The 16,324-nt window shown below is 31.4% G+C and overlaps 1 protein-coding gene and 1 long non-coding RNA gene across 2 annotated transcripts; one reads left to right on the top strand and one right to left on the bottom strand.

Moving 5' to 3' along the window:
- Positions 1–635: 635 nt before the first annotated feature.
- Positions 636–1,553, bottom strand: LOC100527860 (60S ribosomal protein L12). Its single transcript, NM_001251646.3, has one exon. It carries the CDS (start codon positions 1,479–1,481, stop codon positions 981–983), a length of 501 nt encoding a protein of 166 aa, NP_001238575.2. The 5' UTR covers positions 1,482–1,553; the 3' UTR covers positions 636–980.
- Positions 1,554–4,322: 2,769 nt separating this feature from the next.
- On the top strand, positions 4,323–6,794 carry LOC106795176 (uncharacterized). The gene is made up of 2 exons (XR_005887299.1): positions 4,323–4,923; positions 5,955–6,794. It is a non-coding gene; the product is annotated as an uncharacterized lncRNA (long non-coding RNA).
- Positions 6,795–16,324: the final 9,530 nt, after the last annotated feature.

Here is a 16,324-nt window from a genome sequence, read left to right as displayed (position 1 = left end):
TATGATCAACAAAAAGAAAAAAAATCGGGTGCAAAAAAAGGGATTTTTCACATCCATCATCAACCATGCAGGAAAAACACATAAAACCAAAATGTCACTTAATAATTACCAGTTTAATAACAGTACCAATTACCGGACAGGGTTTTAAAAGACACCACCCAACATGCATAACATCACCATCGAAAAATATTATTAAAAGATTTCAAACAATTTAAGAAATTCAACAGAATCAGTTAGCGGGGGTATGATGTTCAGTACAGAACTGATTTGAGCTCATTATAAATAAACTCCAGATGATACTCTGTAAAACTTATTTAAGAGGGCTATGATGTTCCTACAACTCCTTTCAACTAATCTCAGTGAAGATCAAGTTCAAGTTCATCAAAATCAAAATAAACTAAAAGATAAGCAATTGTATATTCGAATTCAGAAGACAACATCTGACTCCATATGCCATTGGCAATGTTTTCAACAACCCCTACAGTCACAACTCACAATATGTATGAGACACAGTTGCCAACAGAATATCCTAAATTAATTTGCAGACACTCATGCGTAAAATATACAACCAATAAAAAAAATAAGGAACAAGAACTAAACAAGCATTAGCAAAATAAATTAACTGTCCAAAAAAACAATTCAATTAAACCTAGCAACCCTCATTCCTCTCCTCAGGAGTGTGATGACAATCCCAACTTAACTAGCAAAAAACTCACATGGCAATAAAAGGGGCTAACATATATGCGCATAATAAGCTAAAAATCCATTGGCAAAATTATATCAAAAAACATATCATACTGTGAGCAGAGAAATAAACTAATCAGCCCATAATAATACCTCTCGAAACCATCATCTAAATTATCCAAAACAGTAAAATAGCCTTAAACAAAACGTTCAATAGTTTCCCCAGATTTATATTTAAAAAACACGAAACAAACATAAGAGAGAAGGAAAAAGAGAGAGAAACAAAGTCTTCTTCCTCAATCGAGAGGGACCTCAACATCACCATCGGAAATCTCCTGCTGCAAGTCCTTTGGATCCTTTCCATCAACGGTGCAACCAACCGAAACGCATGTTCCGAGAATCTCCTTAATGGAGCCGCTGAGGTCCTTGGCCATGGACCTCGGCCTCATAACCCTAGCGATCTCGATGACGTCATCGAGCGAGATGTTGCCGTTGTGCTTGATGTTCTTGGTCTTCTTGCGGTCGCGCTCGGGCTCCTTGAGGGCCTTGATAACGAGGGCGGCGGCGGAGGGGACCACCGTGACCTTCGCCTGACGATTCTGAACGGTGAGCTTGACGGTGACGCGGAGGCCCTTCCAGTCCTTGGCGGTTTCTTTGGCGATGTCTTCTCCGATCTTCTTGGGGGAGAGACCGAGGGGACCGATCTTCGGGGCCAGGGAACTCGCCGCGCCGACTTCGCCGCCGGTAACGCGGACGAAGACGTCGACTATCTGGGAGGGGTCGAACTTCGGCGGCATTGTGGAGAGGTGATGATCGAAGAGGAAGAGGAGTGTTAGGGTTTGGAAGCTAGAAAATGAGGCGAAGCAGACTGTAAAAACAAAGAGAGTATTATATATATTGAGGATTAGGGTTTTTGTTTATTCTCAAAAAGCTTCTATTTGGGTCTAATTGGGCCGGATCCACCTACTCTTAGATGTTGCTTCTTGTACTCCTTGTATTATTTTCTGCACTTTTCATTTTGTATTTCCAAATAGACTAATTACATTTCGTAATAGATTTTTCGTTATATAATGGAAAGTGCAGAAAATAATAATGAGAGTGCTGAAAAATTTATTCCCACTATTTTTCTTTATTGAGAAATTGAAGTTCCGGCTCATTGAAAATTGGATTTTTTGTTTTAATTTATACAATTACTATTTACACTCTTTTATTACCAACACACTTTACTTTCCATTTTTTTAATTTTTTTTTCCAACCTACCCCATTAAATACACTCCGCCTCCATCTCTTTCTCCTTTTCATATTAATCTTCAAAAAAAAGGCATTCCCCTTTTGATAACTCTCCTTTGAAAGAAAAAAAAAAAAAAAAACAAGCGCATCTCATACACACTTGTTTATCCTTGTTCCTACATGCCAACTTTTGAAACTCCATGCCAATAATGAATATTGATGATCCAATCTAAAGACAAACCCTTGGGAATGCAAAAAAAATGATGAATCACGCAGTCACACACCTTAGCAGATTTTCTACATAGAACCAAGTGTTCATTAGGGAAATTAAGGGGAAAAGAATGTTTTGTAACACTCCTAATTGTTAACTTTTTGGCAAATCACACTCTATAGAAATTCACACTGTGATACTTTACATTGCGACACTTCACTCAACGTTCTTGTTGCCTCGAATGCTCCAAGATCAATGATTATCGTCACAAACCAATATGAGACTTTTCAGCATGCTTTGACTTCACTCACGTTTTTCCTAAAATTTTCCAAAAAGTTATTCATCTCATAATTGCTCAAAGTCAAACATGTTTGATTGTGGTGTTCTTAAGTGATGGGCTACCAAAAAGTAAGTGCATCTTATTGGTATAAATAGTATCAATTAATTATTTTAAGCCATCGTCAATTATACAGTTCCATACCTACACAACCTTTAGGTCTCTCTCATTTTTGTGTAATTCATTTGGAGTGTTACATGCCCACCAACTTCTATTCAGTTCATTCTCAAACCACACCTACTGGAAGACAAGTTTGCTTTTATATTATTTGTAACATCCATGATTGTCGACTTCGCGACAACTCTCATAATACGACACTTCAAACAGTGGTATTCCACTCAACTCCTTGTAGGTCAGAACCATCCATCAATAAGAATCCTCCATAGGTAGTCCTTTATGAGACTTTAATAATTTGTTTCAACTACTTTCAAGTTCAATGATTGTCTCTACAAATTAACACGAGACTTTTTAGCGTGTTTTGTTCTCACTCACATATTTTTTGGGAACACATCTCATAATGTTACCCATCCAATAACTATTATAAGTCAATCACACTTAAATGTAAAATTCTTAAGTGATAGACAACTAAAAAGTAGATAAATCTTATTAGTACATGTAGTATCAATTAATTTCTTTAATTTATCGTCAATTGTACAATTTCATATTTGCACAACCTCTAGATCTCTCGTTTCTAGTATGATTTGTTTAGGGTGTTACAATGTTCATCTATTCTCTGATCCGGATCTTGGCGGTTAAGGACATTCACAATTCAATTTCGAAGGAAAGGGGTTTTCACCGTCACTCATTCCACCGTGGTCTCACGAATTCAATGTTTGGGATGGACCGAGGGACTATATTTACAGGGGTAGTTAGGGGAAAAAATAATAATGGGAAGGGGGAGTGCCTAAGTAGTAAGGGGGAGTTGAAATAATAACTGGGGGAGTGCCTAAGTAGTAAGGGGGAGTTGAAATAATAACTGGGGGAGTGCCTAAGTAGTTTGGGGAGTGGAAATAATAACTGCCTTAATTTATTGATGTTCCGCTGTTTGATGAGTTTCGGCCCATAACCAAAACAAATGCTATAATCAATCAATTAATTTTGATATTATTATGAGTTAATCAAAAGAAATATTTGAATAAATCAATTAATATTTGTTTGTTTCACACTTCAATTTTTTTTTTATTTTTAAACTTTTGAGGATTCTCTCATCATCTTTCTTAAAAATATTTATTGTGTTTTTATTTAAATATTCTTTATTTTCTTTTCCTGATGTATGATTCTACATTCTTTATTTTTTTTTTAAAAATCTTTAAATTTTATCTAATGCTTAACACATGACATTTGTTTGTGGATATTATTTATCAACTTTTTTTCATTGTTCGACTACTGAGACGGTATAAAAACCTTTTAGAATGACCATGTGATACGGGTGAGAATAATTTGTACGAAATCTTATGTCCAAATTTTCTTTTTAGGGACCACAAGGTGGAACGAACATGAGTAATAGTGTAATACCAAATAATTTTTTCTATAGTGTTTAGTAAATATAATTTGTTTGTAAATATTATTTTATAGCTTATAATCCTTCAATTATTAAGATGATATGAAAAAAAAATTAAATGAAAGAAAAAACATAATCCCTATACGAAAATAAAGTTTGAAATCTTTTGTTTTAAATTTTAGATCAAACTGATAAATTTAAAAAATAAAAAATAATTAGATCAAATGTTTTTTTCTTTAAAATTGATTTAATCTAATTTGCGAACAATATTTACATGCATATACACGGTGATTTTTCCAAATACCCATGTTAGGAACAAATTATTAAAACCGGCTACGTGGCCTTATTCAGGAGAGGATTGAAAGGTTTCTGGCCACGCCCACGTGGAAGGAGGAATGGAGAAACTGTAAAGTGACCCACTTGGATCGGTATGGTTCGGATCATTATCCAATACTTTTGAATTTTTATTCGAAAGGGAAAAATAGGAGAAGGCAGAAACTATACAGATTTAAGCAAGTTTGGCTGGAGGATGAAGAATGTGAGCATATTGTGAGTTCCTCATGGTCGAATGGTGGTAGTATTGCATCAAATTCGTTACGGGTTGTGGGAGAATGAAAAATTTGGGAATCTCAGGAAACAAATTAAAGAGGGGAAGAAGAAGCACAGAAAAGCCTCACAATTGATAGGATCCAGGATGAGAATGGGATTTGGGTGGATACTCTGGATGTTCAAGAGGTGGCAAGCTTTGTAGGGTGCAGAATTGATTCCCATATGTCAGATATCTTTAATGTGGCTTTCTCTACGGAGGAAGGAGGGAAACTTTGAAGCAAATGCATCCTACAAAAGCTCTAGGGCCTGATGGTACACCGGTCTTGTTCTATAAGCACTTCTGGGAGGTGGTTGGTGAGGATATCTCAAGAATTGTCGTAGATATTCTTAATGGTGCAACAGACCCAATAGGTATTAATCAAACTTTCATTGCTCTGGTAACTAAAATTAAGAATCCTAACTAGGATGGTGATTTTAGGCCTATTAATCTTTGCAATGTTGTTTTTAAGATTGTTACTAAAACAATTGCAAATAGATTAAAAAAAATGCTTGGGATAGTGGGGGAGAGTCAAAGTGCTTTTATGCCTCATGTGCATATTACTGATAATGCTCTCATTGCTTTTGAGTGTCTTCATTACACAAGGACAAAAAATGATGGGAAGAAAGGTTATTTTTAGCTTGACATGTCTAAAACCTATGATAGAGTGGAGTGGGTGTTTCTGAATGAAGTGTTAGAATCTATGGGCTTTTCTCGTCGTTGGGTTGAGCTAATTATGAAGTGCGTTAATTACCATTGTCTCATTTTTTGTTTTTGTAATTGACAGCCCCCATTCTGAGTTTAAACCTCGTAGAGGACTAAGATAAGGGATCTTTTATCTCCTTATTTATTCATTTTGTGTGTAGAAGCTTTATTAGCTATGCTACAAAAAGCAGTTGAACAACAAGTTATTCACGGAATGAAAGTGGCTCTTTTTGCCCCAATGATTTCACATCTTTTTTTTTTGTTGATGATAATATTATTTTTGCCAGAGCAAATTATGAGGAGATATCTCATATAGCCAGGATCCTCGAAACTTATGAGGAGGCTTCTAGGCAAAGGATCAATCTCAACAAATCTAAACTCATGTAGCCAAAATATGTCTAGTTCTAGTTTTGAAGAGTTGTCCAATCAATTAGGAGTAAAGGCAATGAAGAACCATAAGAAATATTTGGGCCTTCCTACTCTAGTAGAGAGGTCTAAAACTCAAATGTTCAAGTTTGTTAGAGATAGAGTCTGAAAGAAACTCAAAGAGGGGAAGGAGAAAGCTTTATAAAATTAGGAAGGGAATTTTTTATTAAATGAGTGGTCCAAGCTATTCCTTCTTATGTCATAGGGTGTTTTCTATTGCCTCAATCTATTTGTGATATGAGAGCCTAACATCTCATTTCTTTTGGGGGAGGAGACACTGACACGAGGAAAATTCATTGGATGAGCAGGAAGAAATTGGCCAAAAACAAGTTAGAAGGTAGGTATGGGTTTTCGTTTTGTGAGATCTTTTAACAAAGCTCTTTTTGCAACACAAGCTCAGAGAATTGTCACAAATGATCTCTTGTTAAGTCAAAAGACATTTATGTCTTAAAGACAAATTATGACTCCTAATTATTTTGATTAGATGCAAATAAATACATATAATAAAAGTTATGTCTAATGTGCTATCAGATCATGGTCTATATTCTTGCGTCTTAGTTTTCAGACGAAACACCCATATAAGACGATCTAGCATAACATTAAGTAGTGTCTAAGATTTTTTCATGCAGAAAACATTATCCTATGATCTGTCAAAGTCTTATAAAGAATAAATGAAGTCCATAGTCTGGAAGCGTTGATCCTCATCAGAAGGCGTGCTTTACTGTTGCAGACCTGCTATGATGAAAGAAGTGACTTTCCTCCTGAAATACAAGACACACTAACCTATCAGCACAAACTTTGCATGAAGAAGAAATGTGCATTTAATGCAAGCATTAAATGTTCCAATGGCCTCAAGACTTCAGATGAATAATAAAGTGAAGAATTGAACCATTGTGAGAAAACAAATACTTAAAGATGAAAGTTATAAATAAAAGAAGCTTTGAAGAAGCAAGACATAAATCATCCTGTGTAAATATATTTTTTCATTCATTCTTGTAAAGCTTCATGAAATCCTTGTATAGATACTAAGCTCTCAAACACCTTGTAAACCTTGAGAGAAAAGACTAAAATGTTGAGTATTTAATCCGTCTATAAGATGATCACGTATTAGTCAGTGTGCAATCTTTCAACAAATCTTGTTGATTTATTTAGAGTTAGCGATGACTTGGTAGGACAAAGAATATTGGATTAAGTCAAGCTTGGGGTAAAATTTGCATGTGTAAGAGCCAAAAGTGACAATGAAAAATATTTGAATACTTGTAGCTTTGTGATAAGTTAGTAAAAACTTGGTGGTTTGTCAAGAACTGGACGTAGTCTTGGGGTAGAAACAAATCAGTATAATTTCCGGTGTTTTCCTTTACTGCTTTAATTGACAAAGGGTTTGAATTTATTTTTTAATCTTATATCTTGTTTTGATATGTCAAGAAAACTATTTTTCTCATCGTCTGAGAAAGTCTTTATCAAAACCTTTTTTTTCTATTTTTAGGTATAGTTGCATCAATCGATAAATGTGCTTTTAGTCATAGAAATTTTTTTAAATTTCTAAAACCACAATTCAACCTTCCTTCTTGTGTTATTTGCTTCTACATTCATGACCCATGTGATGAAAGTTCATTATTTTCAAAGGGATGCACATGGAATGCTCCTAAGGGTTCTAGGCCAAATTTAACTTGGTCTAGTATAAATAAGTCAAGGTGGATTTTAGAAGAAGGTTGATTATGGAGGGTGAGGAATGGAAGAACAATTAAGATAAGCCAAGACAAATGGGTTCCACGTTTGCCAAGGAACAAAATTTGGCTACATGAATTGCATGTTATCATTGATGAGATGAGGGTTTGCAAGTTTTTTGAGGTAGGTGAGCAAAAATGGGACGATGCAAAATTATCAGAGTTCTTCTATGAGGCCACAGTTAGGAACATTGTCTCCAGTCCATTGATAATTTCAGTTGAGGAAGACTGTTGTTACCGAAAACATAATTCCGATGGAGTGTACTCGGTGAAGTTAGGCTATCAAGTTGCAAACAATAAATATAACTCACCTGAATCATAATATAGACACAATGGAGAGTTATTATGGCAACAGATATGGGTGGAAAAACACTTCATAAGTGCAAGAACCTTATGTGGCACATGTGCCAAAATATTTTTCTGGTAAAAAGCAACCTTTTAAAGAAGAGAGTCCTAGTGAATCAATCATCTCCCATGTGTGGGAATGAATTTGAAGATGTTTTTCATGCTCATGTAGCTTGCCCGAATGCAAAAAGGATATGGTTTTCCTCCTCCCTTGGGCTAAGGATTAAAGATGACAGAGATGGTGATTTCAGATAGTGGCTATCAGGTTCTATAACAGAGTTAGATGATGATGCTAGGGCACTTTTCTTTGCAGTGCTAACAACAATCAGGTTTGGTAGAAATCATATGGTTTTCAATAGAAAGAAATGGGAAATTAGTCAAACCCAAAAGCAAATATCCCAACTCTTACATTTACCTGACAAGGCCATTATTAGTCCTCATGAAGTTGGTAACCATGGATCTAGGCAAGGATGGAAAGCCCTTCTTAGTGATTTTCAAGGTAAATTTTGATTTTGCTATAGGGATGGGTAAGGGATCTAGACTTGATTTGGTGGCTCGTGATGATAAAGGAATTCTGGACCTGAGAGAGGTTGAGGCAAATGCATTTGGGTAGGCAATCACTATGACATATGATCTTCTCCTACCTAAAGTTATCTTTGAGACAAATTGTTTACAACTTTAGCATTGGTCAATCATAAGTATTACATTGGGTCTTATTGAGCAATAAACAATCATTAATGTTGGACTTGTGCCTTATTGAACCTTGATCAATCATTAGTTTTATACTTGGGTCTGATCAATTAGTAGTGTTGCATTTTAGTCTTACTGGGCTTGATCAATTAGTTGCATTGCACTTGGACCTTATTGGGCCTTGATCAATCAAACATAAGTGCTACACTAGGGCCTTATTAAGTAATAAACAATCATTAGTGTTGTATTTGGACCTTATTGGACCTGGATCAATCATTACTTTTATACTTAGGTCTTATTGTGCTTGATCAATTAGTAGTGTTTTGCTTGGGCCTTGGTTAATGCTCATTGCATTTTTGGCAAGCATACCAAGTGATGTAAATAGTATAAAATGAAAGTTCAAGTATCGTATCCATAGGGGTTCGCATAATATGTGACAAAATAGCAATTCACTAACTATGGCTTTCAAAAATAGCAATTATAATTTGATTAAAATGTGAAAATATAAATAGCAAGAACATAAATAAACAAAAAAAAACTATTTTTGACATTTTTATGAACACTTGAAATGCAATAAAAAAAGTAAAATAACAAATAATAAAGAGTTGGGGTTGATTTCACTAAACTACCTCCTGATGCAAACAAAGGTCGCTAATCTAGTTCAAAGCCAAATTATTATCATCAACTCAAAAAAATACTCAAACTCTGATCCCTCGAATGGAAATAATCTAAGCCTCTTAACCAAACTAACAATCCATTGACTAATCTAACCAAATGACATACTATAAGAACAAAAGTTAAAAGATGACTAAGAGGCTTTGCTTCATTCCTAAACACAAAACCCATTAGGTGTTCCTCTCCATTTCTAAGTTCAAAAGCATTTCCTAATAACAAATCACACCACAACATCAAGCAAAGGGTGATCAAGCCAAAGCAAGCATTAATGCATAAAAGAGAACACATTATAATGAACAATAAACATAGATTAATAATCAAAATGTAAACATAAGGATGGATTCAATTACATCAACCCCCAAAATAGATAAACCTAACTACATGACTACAAGAAGAAAATAAATGAAAAGAGAATGAGAAATGATAGGGAAGCCATGGAAGGCAAGGGAGAGCTTCTCAGTTGCAACCTAACACCTTAGATAGATCCTCCAACCAAATCTATCTTCTATTCGCATCCTTGGTGCTTAAATAAGGCCAAACATTGCATTGTCGTTTTTGCGTAATTGAGTTGTGTGCTTAGCACGCACATGCTGGTTGAGCGAACATACAAAAATTGCACTGATTTAAGTGACTATAGACTGAGCCTAAGGTGCACCCTAAGCCTAAATACCATGAAGAGGAAACAATTTGCTCAATCTGAAATGCGCGTTGAGCCTGACATGTCTGATTCCTTCAACCTCAAAATTTTCTCTTAGAAGAGCCTTGAATTGGGTCCGAACACCAACTTTCTTTTTTCTTCCTTTATTTCTATAACAAAACTAACTAAAATTGGATGAAAAATCAAACATTTAAACTATTTTAAAGATATTCTAATTTATTCAAAACTTAATTATGAACAAGGTCAAACAATCTTAAATGTAATGAAATATTAGCATAATTGCCCACAAAATAATTATTAAAATAACGTTTCTAAGGCAATTATCAGTCAATCATTAATTTTATATTCAAGCCTTATTGGGTTTGGTCATTCATCAATATTTGTTTTACTCTAACCTTATTGGGTCATATTATATTTGTAACATGATATTCTTATCCTTTTTAAGGTAACATTTCATATTGTATTTCTAATGTTATATTCTTATATTTTTTATTATTTGTAATATATGTTAATTTTTTTATATTTTTAGGTTTATTTTGTACCAAAAAATATTATAGATTTTTTATTATTTATAAATTTAATTATATAAATAGATTTTAACCACTATTAATGTGACAACATATAAAGTTCATTTATTTATTTATTTCTAGAAAAAAATTATGTTGTAAGACTTTTTAATTTTTATGTAAGTTTTTTTTAAAAAAAAGAAGAAAAAAAAGTTTTTAAAAATTGCATCCTAAATATGTTATGTTATTATTATTATTTATATTTTAATTATATTAAATATATACATTATTATTAATATTAATAATTATATATGAAAATAGTGACTGAGTAATGTCTGTCGCTAAATTGGTATAAACTTTAATTTCTACGGAATCATTTTCCGGTGGTTAGCTTTGGATCTCAAACATAAAACGTGTTGCTTACCAGTGACAAAAACAGTTCTGTCACAATTCTTAAGTCCCAGCGACCAAATTTTGTATTGGTGGCTGAATCAAATAAAAATGCGGTTGCAAAAGTGACCTTTGATTCGTGCAAATGACAATAATTGTTTCTAGCGGCTAAATAGGTGGCTATTTGTCACCAATATTTTTGGTCGCTAATCAGCATTTTTCTGGTAGTGTTTCCCGTTGCTGACGTAATAAGGATTTGGCTGGAAGATCCTTTTTTTCATGGACTGATTAAGACTGTGGAAAGTTATTACACAACTCTTGATAGGTAGAAGGAGGCACCGGGGTAGCAAACACACGGTTCCATGCACAACTCTCCTTTCAAGTCGCTCTGTTTTACTAAACAAGCGGGTAACTACGTTGCACACAATATGACAGCCTTAGCTTTTTCATTTTTTGATAATTGCTGGATTGAGGAGGTTCTCTATCAGTTGATTTAAATCATAGCAAATGATGTAGTTTTTGCTAGCATTTACACTTAAAAAAGTAAAAATAATGCCAACTACGCTAATCAATAGAAACCCAAAAGAAAAAGTATTAAACTATTAAAATAAAATTAACACAGAACCATAAAAAGTACATATAAACATGTATTAAGCAAAAAATAAATTAGTAGGCTAAAATTAATATATATATATCAATGTATAATAAAGAAAAATTGTTATAATATATCAAATTTAACATAATAAAAATGCAAACACACAAACATGACAGAGTGTCTGTGTTTTCACTAGTTTTAATAAAGCTAAATATGCTAATCAATAGAAGCCCAGAAGAAAAAATTTCTTACAGAAGATGAGTAAGGTTCAAATCTTTTATCTGAATTCCTCATGATACATGGATTTATATCAGTAACCGGTAAAAATGTAAAAGAAATTAAGGTTGTTAAAATCAATTTTAAAAGTAATAACCATCACTCAGTAAGAGGAATCTTAATAAGACTCCCACTTGTTATCTCTCCGAAAAAGAAAGAAGAACCCACCATTTTGATGTTAATGAAGTCTAGTTTTCAAGATCCTGGCTTAGGTGCTTTGGCTTTTCTTTTGAATAAAGCTCTTATTCTTGGTACTAAAATCCACTAATCAATGGATGCAATGCAATATTGTTGGCCCTTTGAGAGTTATTGTTTTCATAAGTGGCAAACAAATTAAATTCAAATATATAATGAACATATGCATATATTATGCCGCCCTGTGAGAGAACTTTCAATAAAATAAGAACTCCAATCAATCACCATTTGAATGATTTGTCAGGTATCCACATTATAGCAAAAATGGACATAAATTTTAAACTTTAGTCCCTACCCTTAAAACACATAGAAGGGGCAAAAGCAAAATGTTAAATGCGATAATATAATCAATGTTTAACATGTAATGGCTAAGGCACACACTAGCTTAGGGTAGGACCCTCCCTGTCTCGCATAATTTATAATTCTTATCCGTTATAACAGGGTACAGAATTTTTTTATTTATTTTTTGTATCCTCTATACATTGCTTTCAAAGTTTTTAATTGTAGTTTCATATCCTTAATTCGTTTTACCAGTCAAGTGCTTATCCATATAAATTATTAAGTTCATAATTAACTTGAGCATATTAGACAGTGTTAGTTCTGAAGGAACCAAAGGGGAACATCGAACATATCATAAATGATATTACTTTATTGTTTTTTTTATATTAATTATTATTAATCATGATACGTTCTCTTGATTCTAAATATAAAGCAAAAATACTTCTACTATTATGCACCATGAGTCGCAATTCGGGGGACACCTAAAAAGGTGGCACGAAATGAAATGTTGTTTTCAGTGTATTAGTGTTTTTTATTTTTTGTTCCCTTTTGTGTATGAGAGGGTCAAGGGACCAAACTAAGTTTCACGTACGGGGAAATATGGAAAATTGTGAATGTTGATTTCATTTTGAAGTGGATTGAGATGGAGGAATAGAAAGATGGGAATTAGGAAGGAAAGGTAAAAAAAGAAAGAAAGTGAATGTATATTTAAAATTACCAGAAAAAATATAACAGTAGTTGCATTCGCTAATAAAAGAATAGAAGCAGAAACGGTTCTTGTTAGGAAAGTTCCACATATGGTGGACGAAGCAGGCAACTCCAGCGGCCACTTCCAGTTAGTAGCAAGACTTCCATTCAGCTGCACAAACACTCCGATGCCAAAGTCATTGAATGTAAGGGGTGAGTAATGAGGTCCAAATATATAGTTGTAGGCATGCATGTTATTTCCATTCATTTACATACGCGTAATTATTAAGAGAGTCTATTTTTGTTGAATTATTATAAATTTTTTAATTTCTACGAATAAAAAGCATATGCAATCAAAGTTATGTTGAAGTTAATTAGATGAAATAATTACACAAATGTTAAGCATGCCATAGTTATGTTAAAGTTGGCTGATAATCATTTTCTTTTGTTTTTATTGTAAAAGAAATCAAGTCTGTTTTAAGAAAAGGACACACCCAACTTGCTAAAAAATAATAAAATAACAAACAAAAATTTATATTCAATAAATTAAAGTTAATCTTTATTGTTTATATATTATTATATTGAGGATATTTTTATAAGTTTATAATTTGATGTATAAATAAGATGTATCAAATAAGTAAACAAATTTTATTACAATAGAGATAATTAACTATGGAGAAATTATGAAGGATATTAGCTACATATACTTTGTCTAAGACTTTCTAACTGATTTTTTTGTATGATTTAGAAGTAGAACCCATAAAAACAGATTATTTTTAGTAAATTTTAACTAACTACAAAAAGAGTGTTTAAGAAAATGTTACGAACATTTCTCATATTACAATTACAATAACAGATGTGCTTCAATTTCTTTTAGGGAAGAAAAGGATAATTGAATTTTTTATATATAATATTGAAAGGATAATTGAAATTTGAAACGAAAGTACTATTATTTATTGGTTTAATAAAAAAATTTCAAAATATAGGTCGTTTTTAGATTACTACCCAATATTTATTTTTGTTTCAATCAAATACCTAAACAAATTTTTAGTTTTATTTTATTACTTGTCGTTAATCACCTTATATTAAGTGATAACGTGACAAGTCACATCATTTCTTCACGGAAGAGAATTAACGATACGTAATAAAATAAAATTAAAATTTTTTTCAGGTAAATATTTGACAAAAAATAAATTTTTAGGTAATAATTTGAAAACGATCTATTTTTATAGGTTTGAAAAACTTATTTGAGTCAATCTAAAAAACAATTCTTTAGTTAACAAATGATAATGAAAATTTTTATCAAAATAAATAATTTAATTTCAGATAAAATGATAAATTTTATTATTTTATTAAAAATAAAAATAAAAATGGTAATCATAAATTTAAGTTATGTTTAAAAATAAATTTTATAAGTCAATAAGAAAAAATTATTTCTCACACTTTTATTTGATCAAATATTTGTAAATTAAACTTTTAAAAAAATTAAAAATTAATTAAAATAACTTGATAAACATATATGTAATTTACTTTAATATAGACTTAAGAAACTTTATCTTATTTATTTTTTTAAAATAATTTCTCATTCAAAATAAGAAATACATTAAATTAATAAAATATTTTTTATTGGTAGGAACAAAAAAAATACTATTTGAAATTTATAATAATTCACCTATTAATTTATCATGTTTAATCAATTGAACTAAATTAATAAAATAGTATTAAAGATGAAATTAAAGTGTTAAAATAAGTACATTTAATATCTAGACAAAACAAACTCATCAAATGATGAGATATATATTTTGGATCCAGATAACAACAAGGAAGGAAGAGTAAAGATAGACATAACATGTTACATGTGTACATTGATCATAGAATGCAAAATATCAATTATATATTATTTAAATAAGTTATTCATGTCATATATTAAATAAGTTTCTCATATCTGAAAAATAGATTGTTTTCAAATTATTACCTAAAAATTCATTTTTTTTCAAATATCTGCATGAAAAAAATTCAATTTTATCACTTGTTATTAATCGTCTTCCGTTAAGTGATGACATGATGACGAAGTGTCACGTTATCACATCCAATCACTAACACGTCAGTGCCATATCACTAAAGCTGATGACGTGACAATGAGATGTCTATAATAAAACATGGTGACGTGACACTTTGTCTATCATATCATTAATTAACAAAAGACGATTACTAAAATGAAATTGAAATTTTTTTGTTAAAAAAAATGAATATTAAATAATAATCTAAAAATATTCTATATTACATGTATAAAAAATTTAATTAAATCTTATTTATTTATTTTTTCTGATGTGTCCAATAAAGCATAAACGTTAATGGACTTTCTCTAGAATCTGAATAGAACATATGAACTCAAATGAATGATCTTTAACTTTACTTTTTTAGCATTCAAAAAAGTATTAATTTAAAATGTTCAATCAAATATATTAAATAAAACTAATTTAGGAGATTATGATGTGAGAGAACAATATAAGTTTGGGGCACTAAAAATATAAGACTGATTTAATAATAATAAAAAATATACATAAAATGATTAATAAAGGAGATTATGATATGAGAGAATAATACTAAGATTGGGTTCCATGAAGAAAAAAAATATAAGGTTGATTCACCTTTAAAAAAAGAAAATAAGAAAAAAATTATAAATTTAATTTTTTAAACAAAAATGAATAATTAATATTTATTCATTAAAAGAAAAGATTCAAAGGACAGCTGGCAAGGCAGGAAATTAATCAGCCTTAGATAATGATAGATTAGGATTGAGGTCCTACCTCATGTGCCATCAATATCATACTTCTTCATCTTTCACCAAATCATTGGACACCACGTGTCCTACATATATCCACCGTAACGCGTTTCTTTTTTTTTCTTTTTTGAGTCTTTAGTCTACAGTATCACATTTGTCCTCCTCTCAAACTAGTGAGGTGAACGGAACCGAAATAGAGACTAGGTGGGTGTGCCTGTCTGGTTTCAGATAGATTTTTCAGAATTAGGTTCAAATATTAATCAATGTGATTTTTTGTAATTTTTTTACATGATAGATTTTACGGTAGGATTTTAATTTTGGCTCTAGAATTAATTCTAAGTTCAAGTAATTTTAGATAACTTTTAATGTTAGATAAAAAAATTATCAGATTTTATTACTAATTGGCTTTTATAATAAAAATATATAAATATAAATTACATCACTTTAAATTTAATTGTAATTAAATAAATTTCAATAATTTACATCACATAGGAATAAATTAGGTATTATAATTAACACATTTTTAAACATGTTAGCTTATTAATAATACTTTGCTGTGAACTTTATAGCCACAATTTTCAGAGAAGAAAAAAACAAGCTTTTACTTATATGTAAGTATTACTATATAAATCGTTTACTTTTTTATTTTATTTCATTTTGAAGATTTCCATCTCACATTAATTCTGACACAAGTCGTACGTAGCATGTTAACTATTATAGGTAAATAATAATTAAAATGCATGAATTTTCATGTGGATATACATACAAATTGTTTTTTTTTTCAGCTTCGTGTGGATCAACCAACAATCATTCCATGTGAAGTTGTTCTAACTCAA

The sequence above is a fragment of the Glycine max genome, chromosome 11 (assembly GCF_000004515.6).
Source record: "Glycine max cultivar Williams 82 chromosome 11, Glycine_max_v4.0, whole genome shotgun sequence".
Taxonomy (NCBI): Eukaryota; Viridiplantae; Streptophyta; class Magnoliopsida; order Fabales; family Fabaceae; genus Glycine; species Glycine max.
The sequence above is the reverse complement of the archived record's forward strand: the minus strand, read 5'-3'. Positions and strand labels throughout refer to the sequence as shown.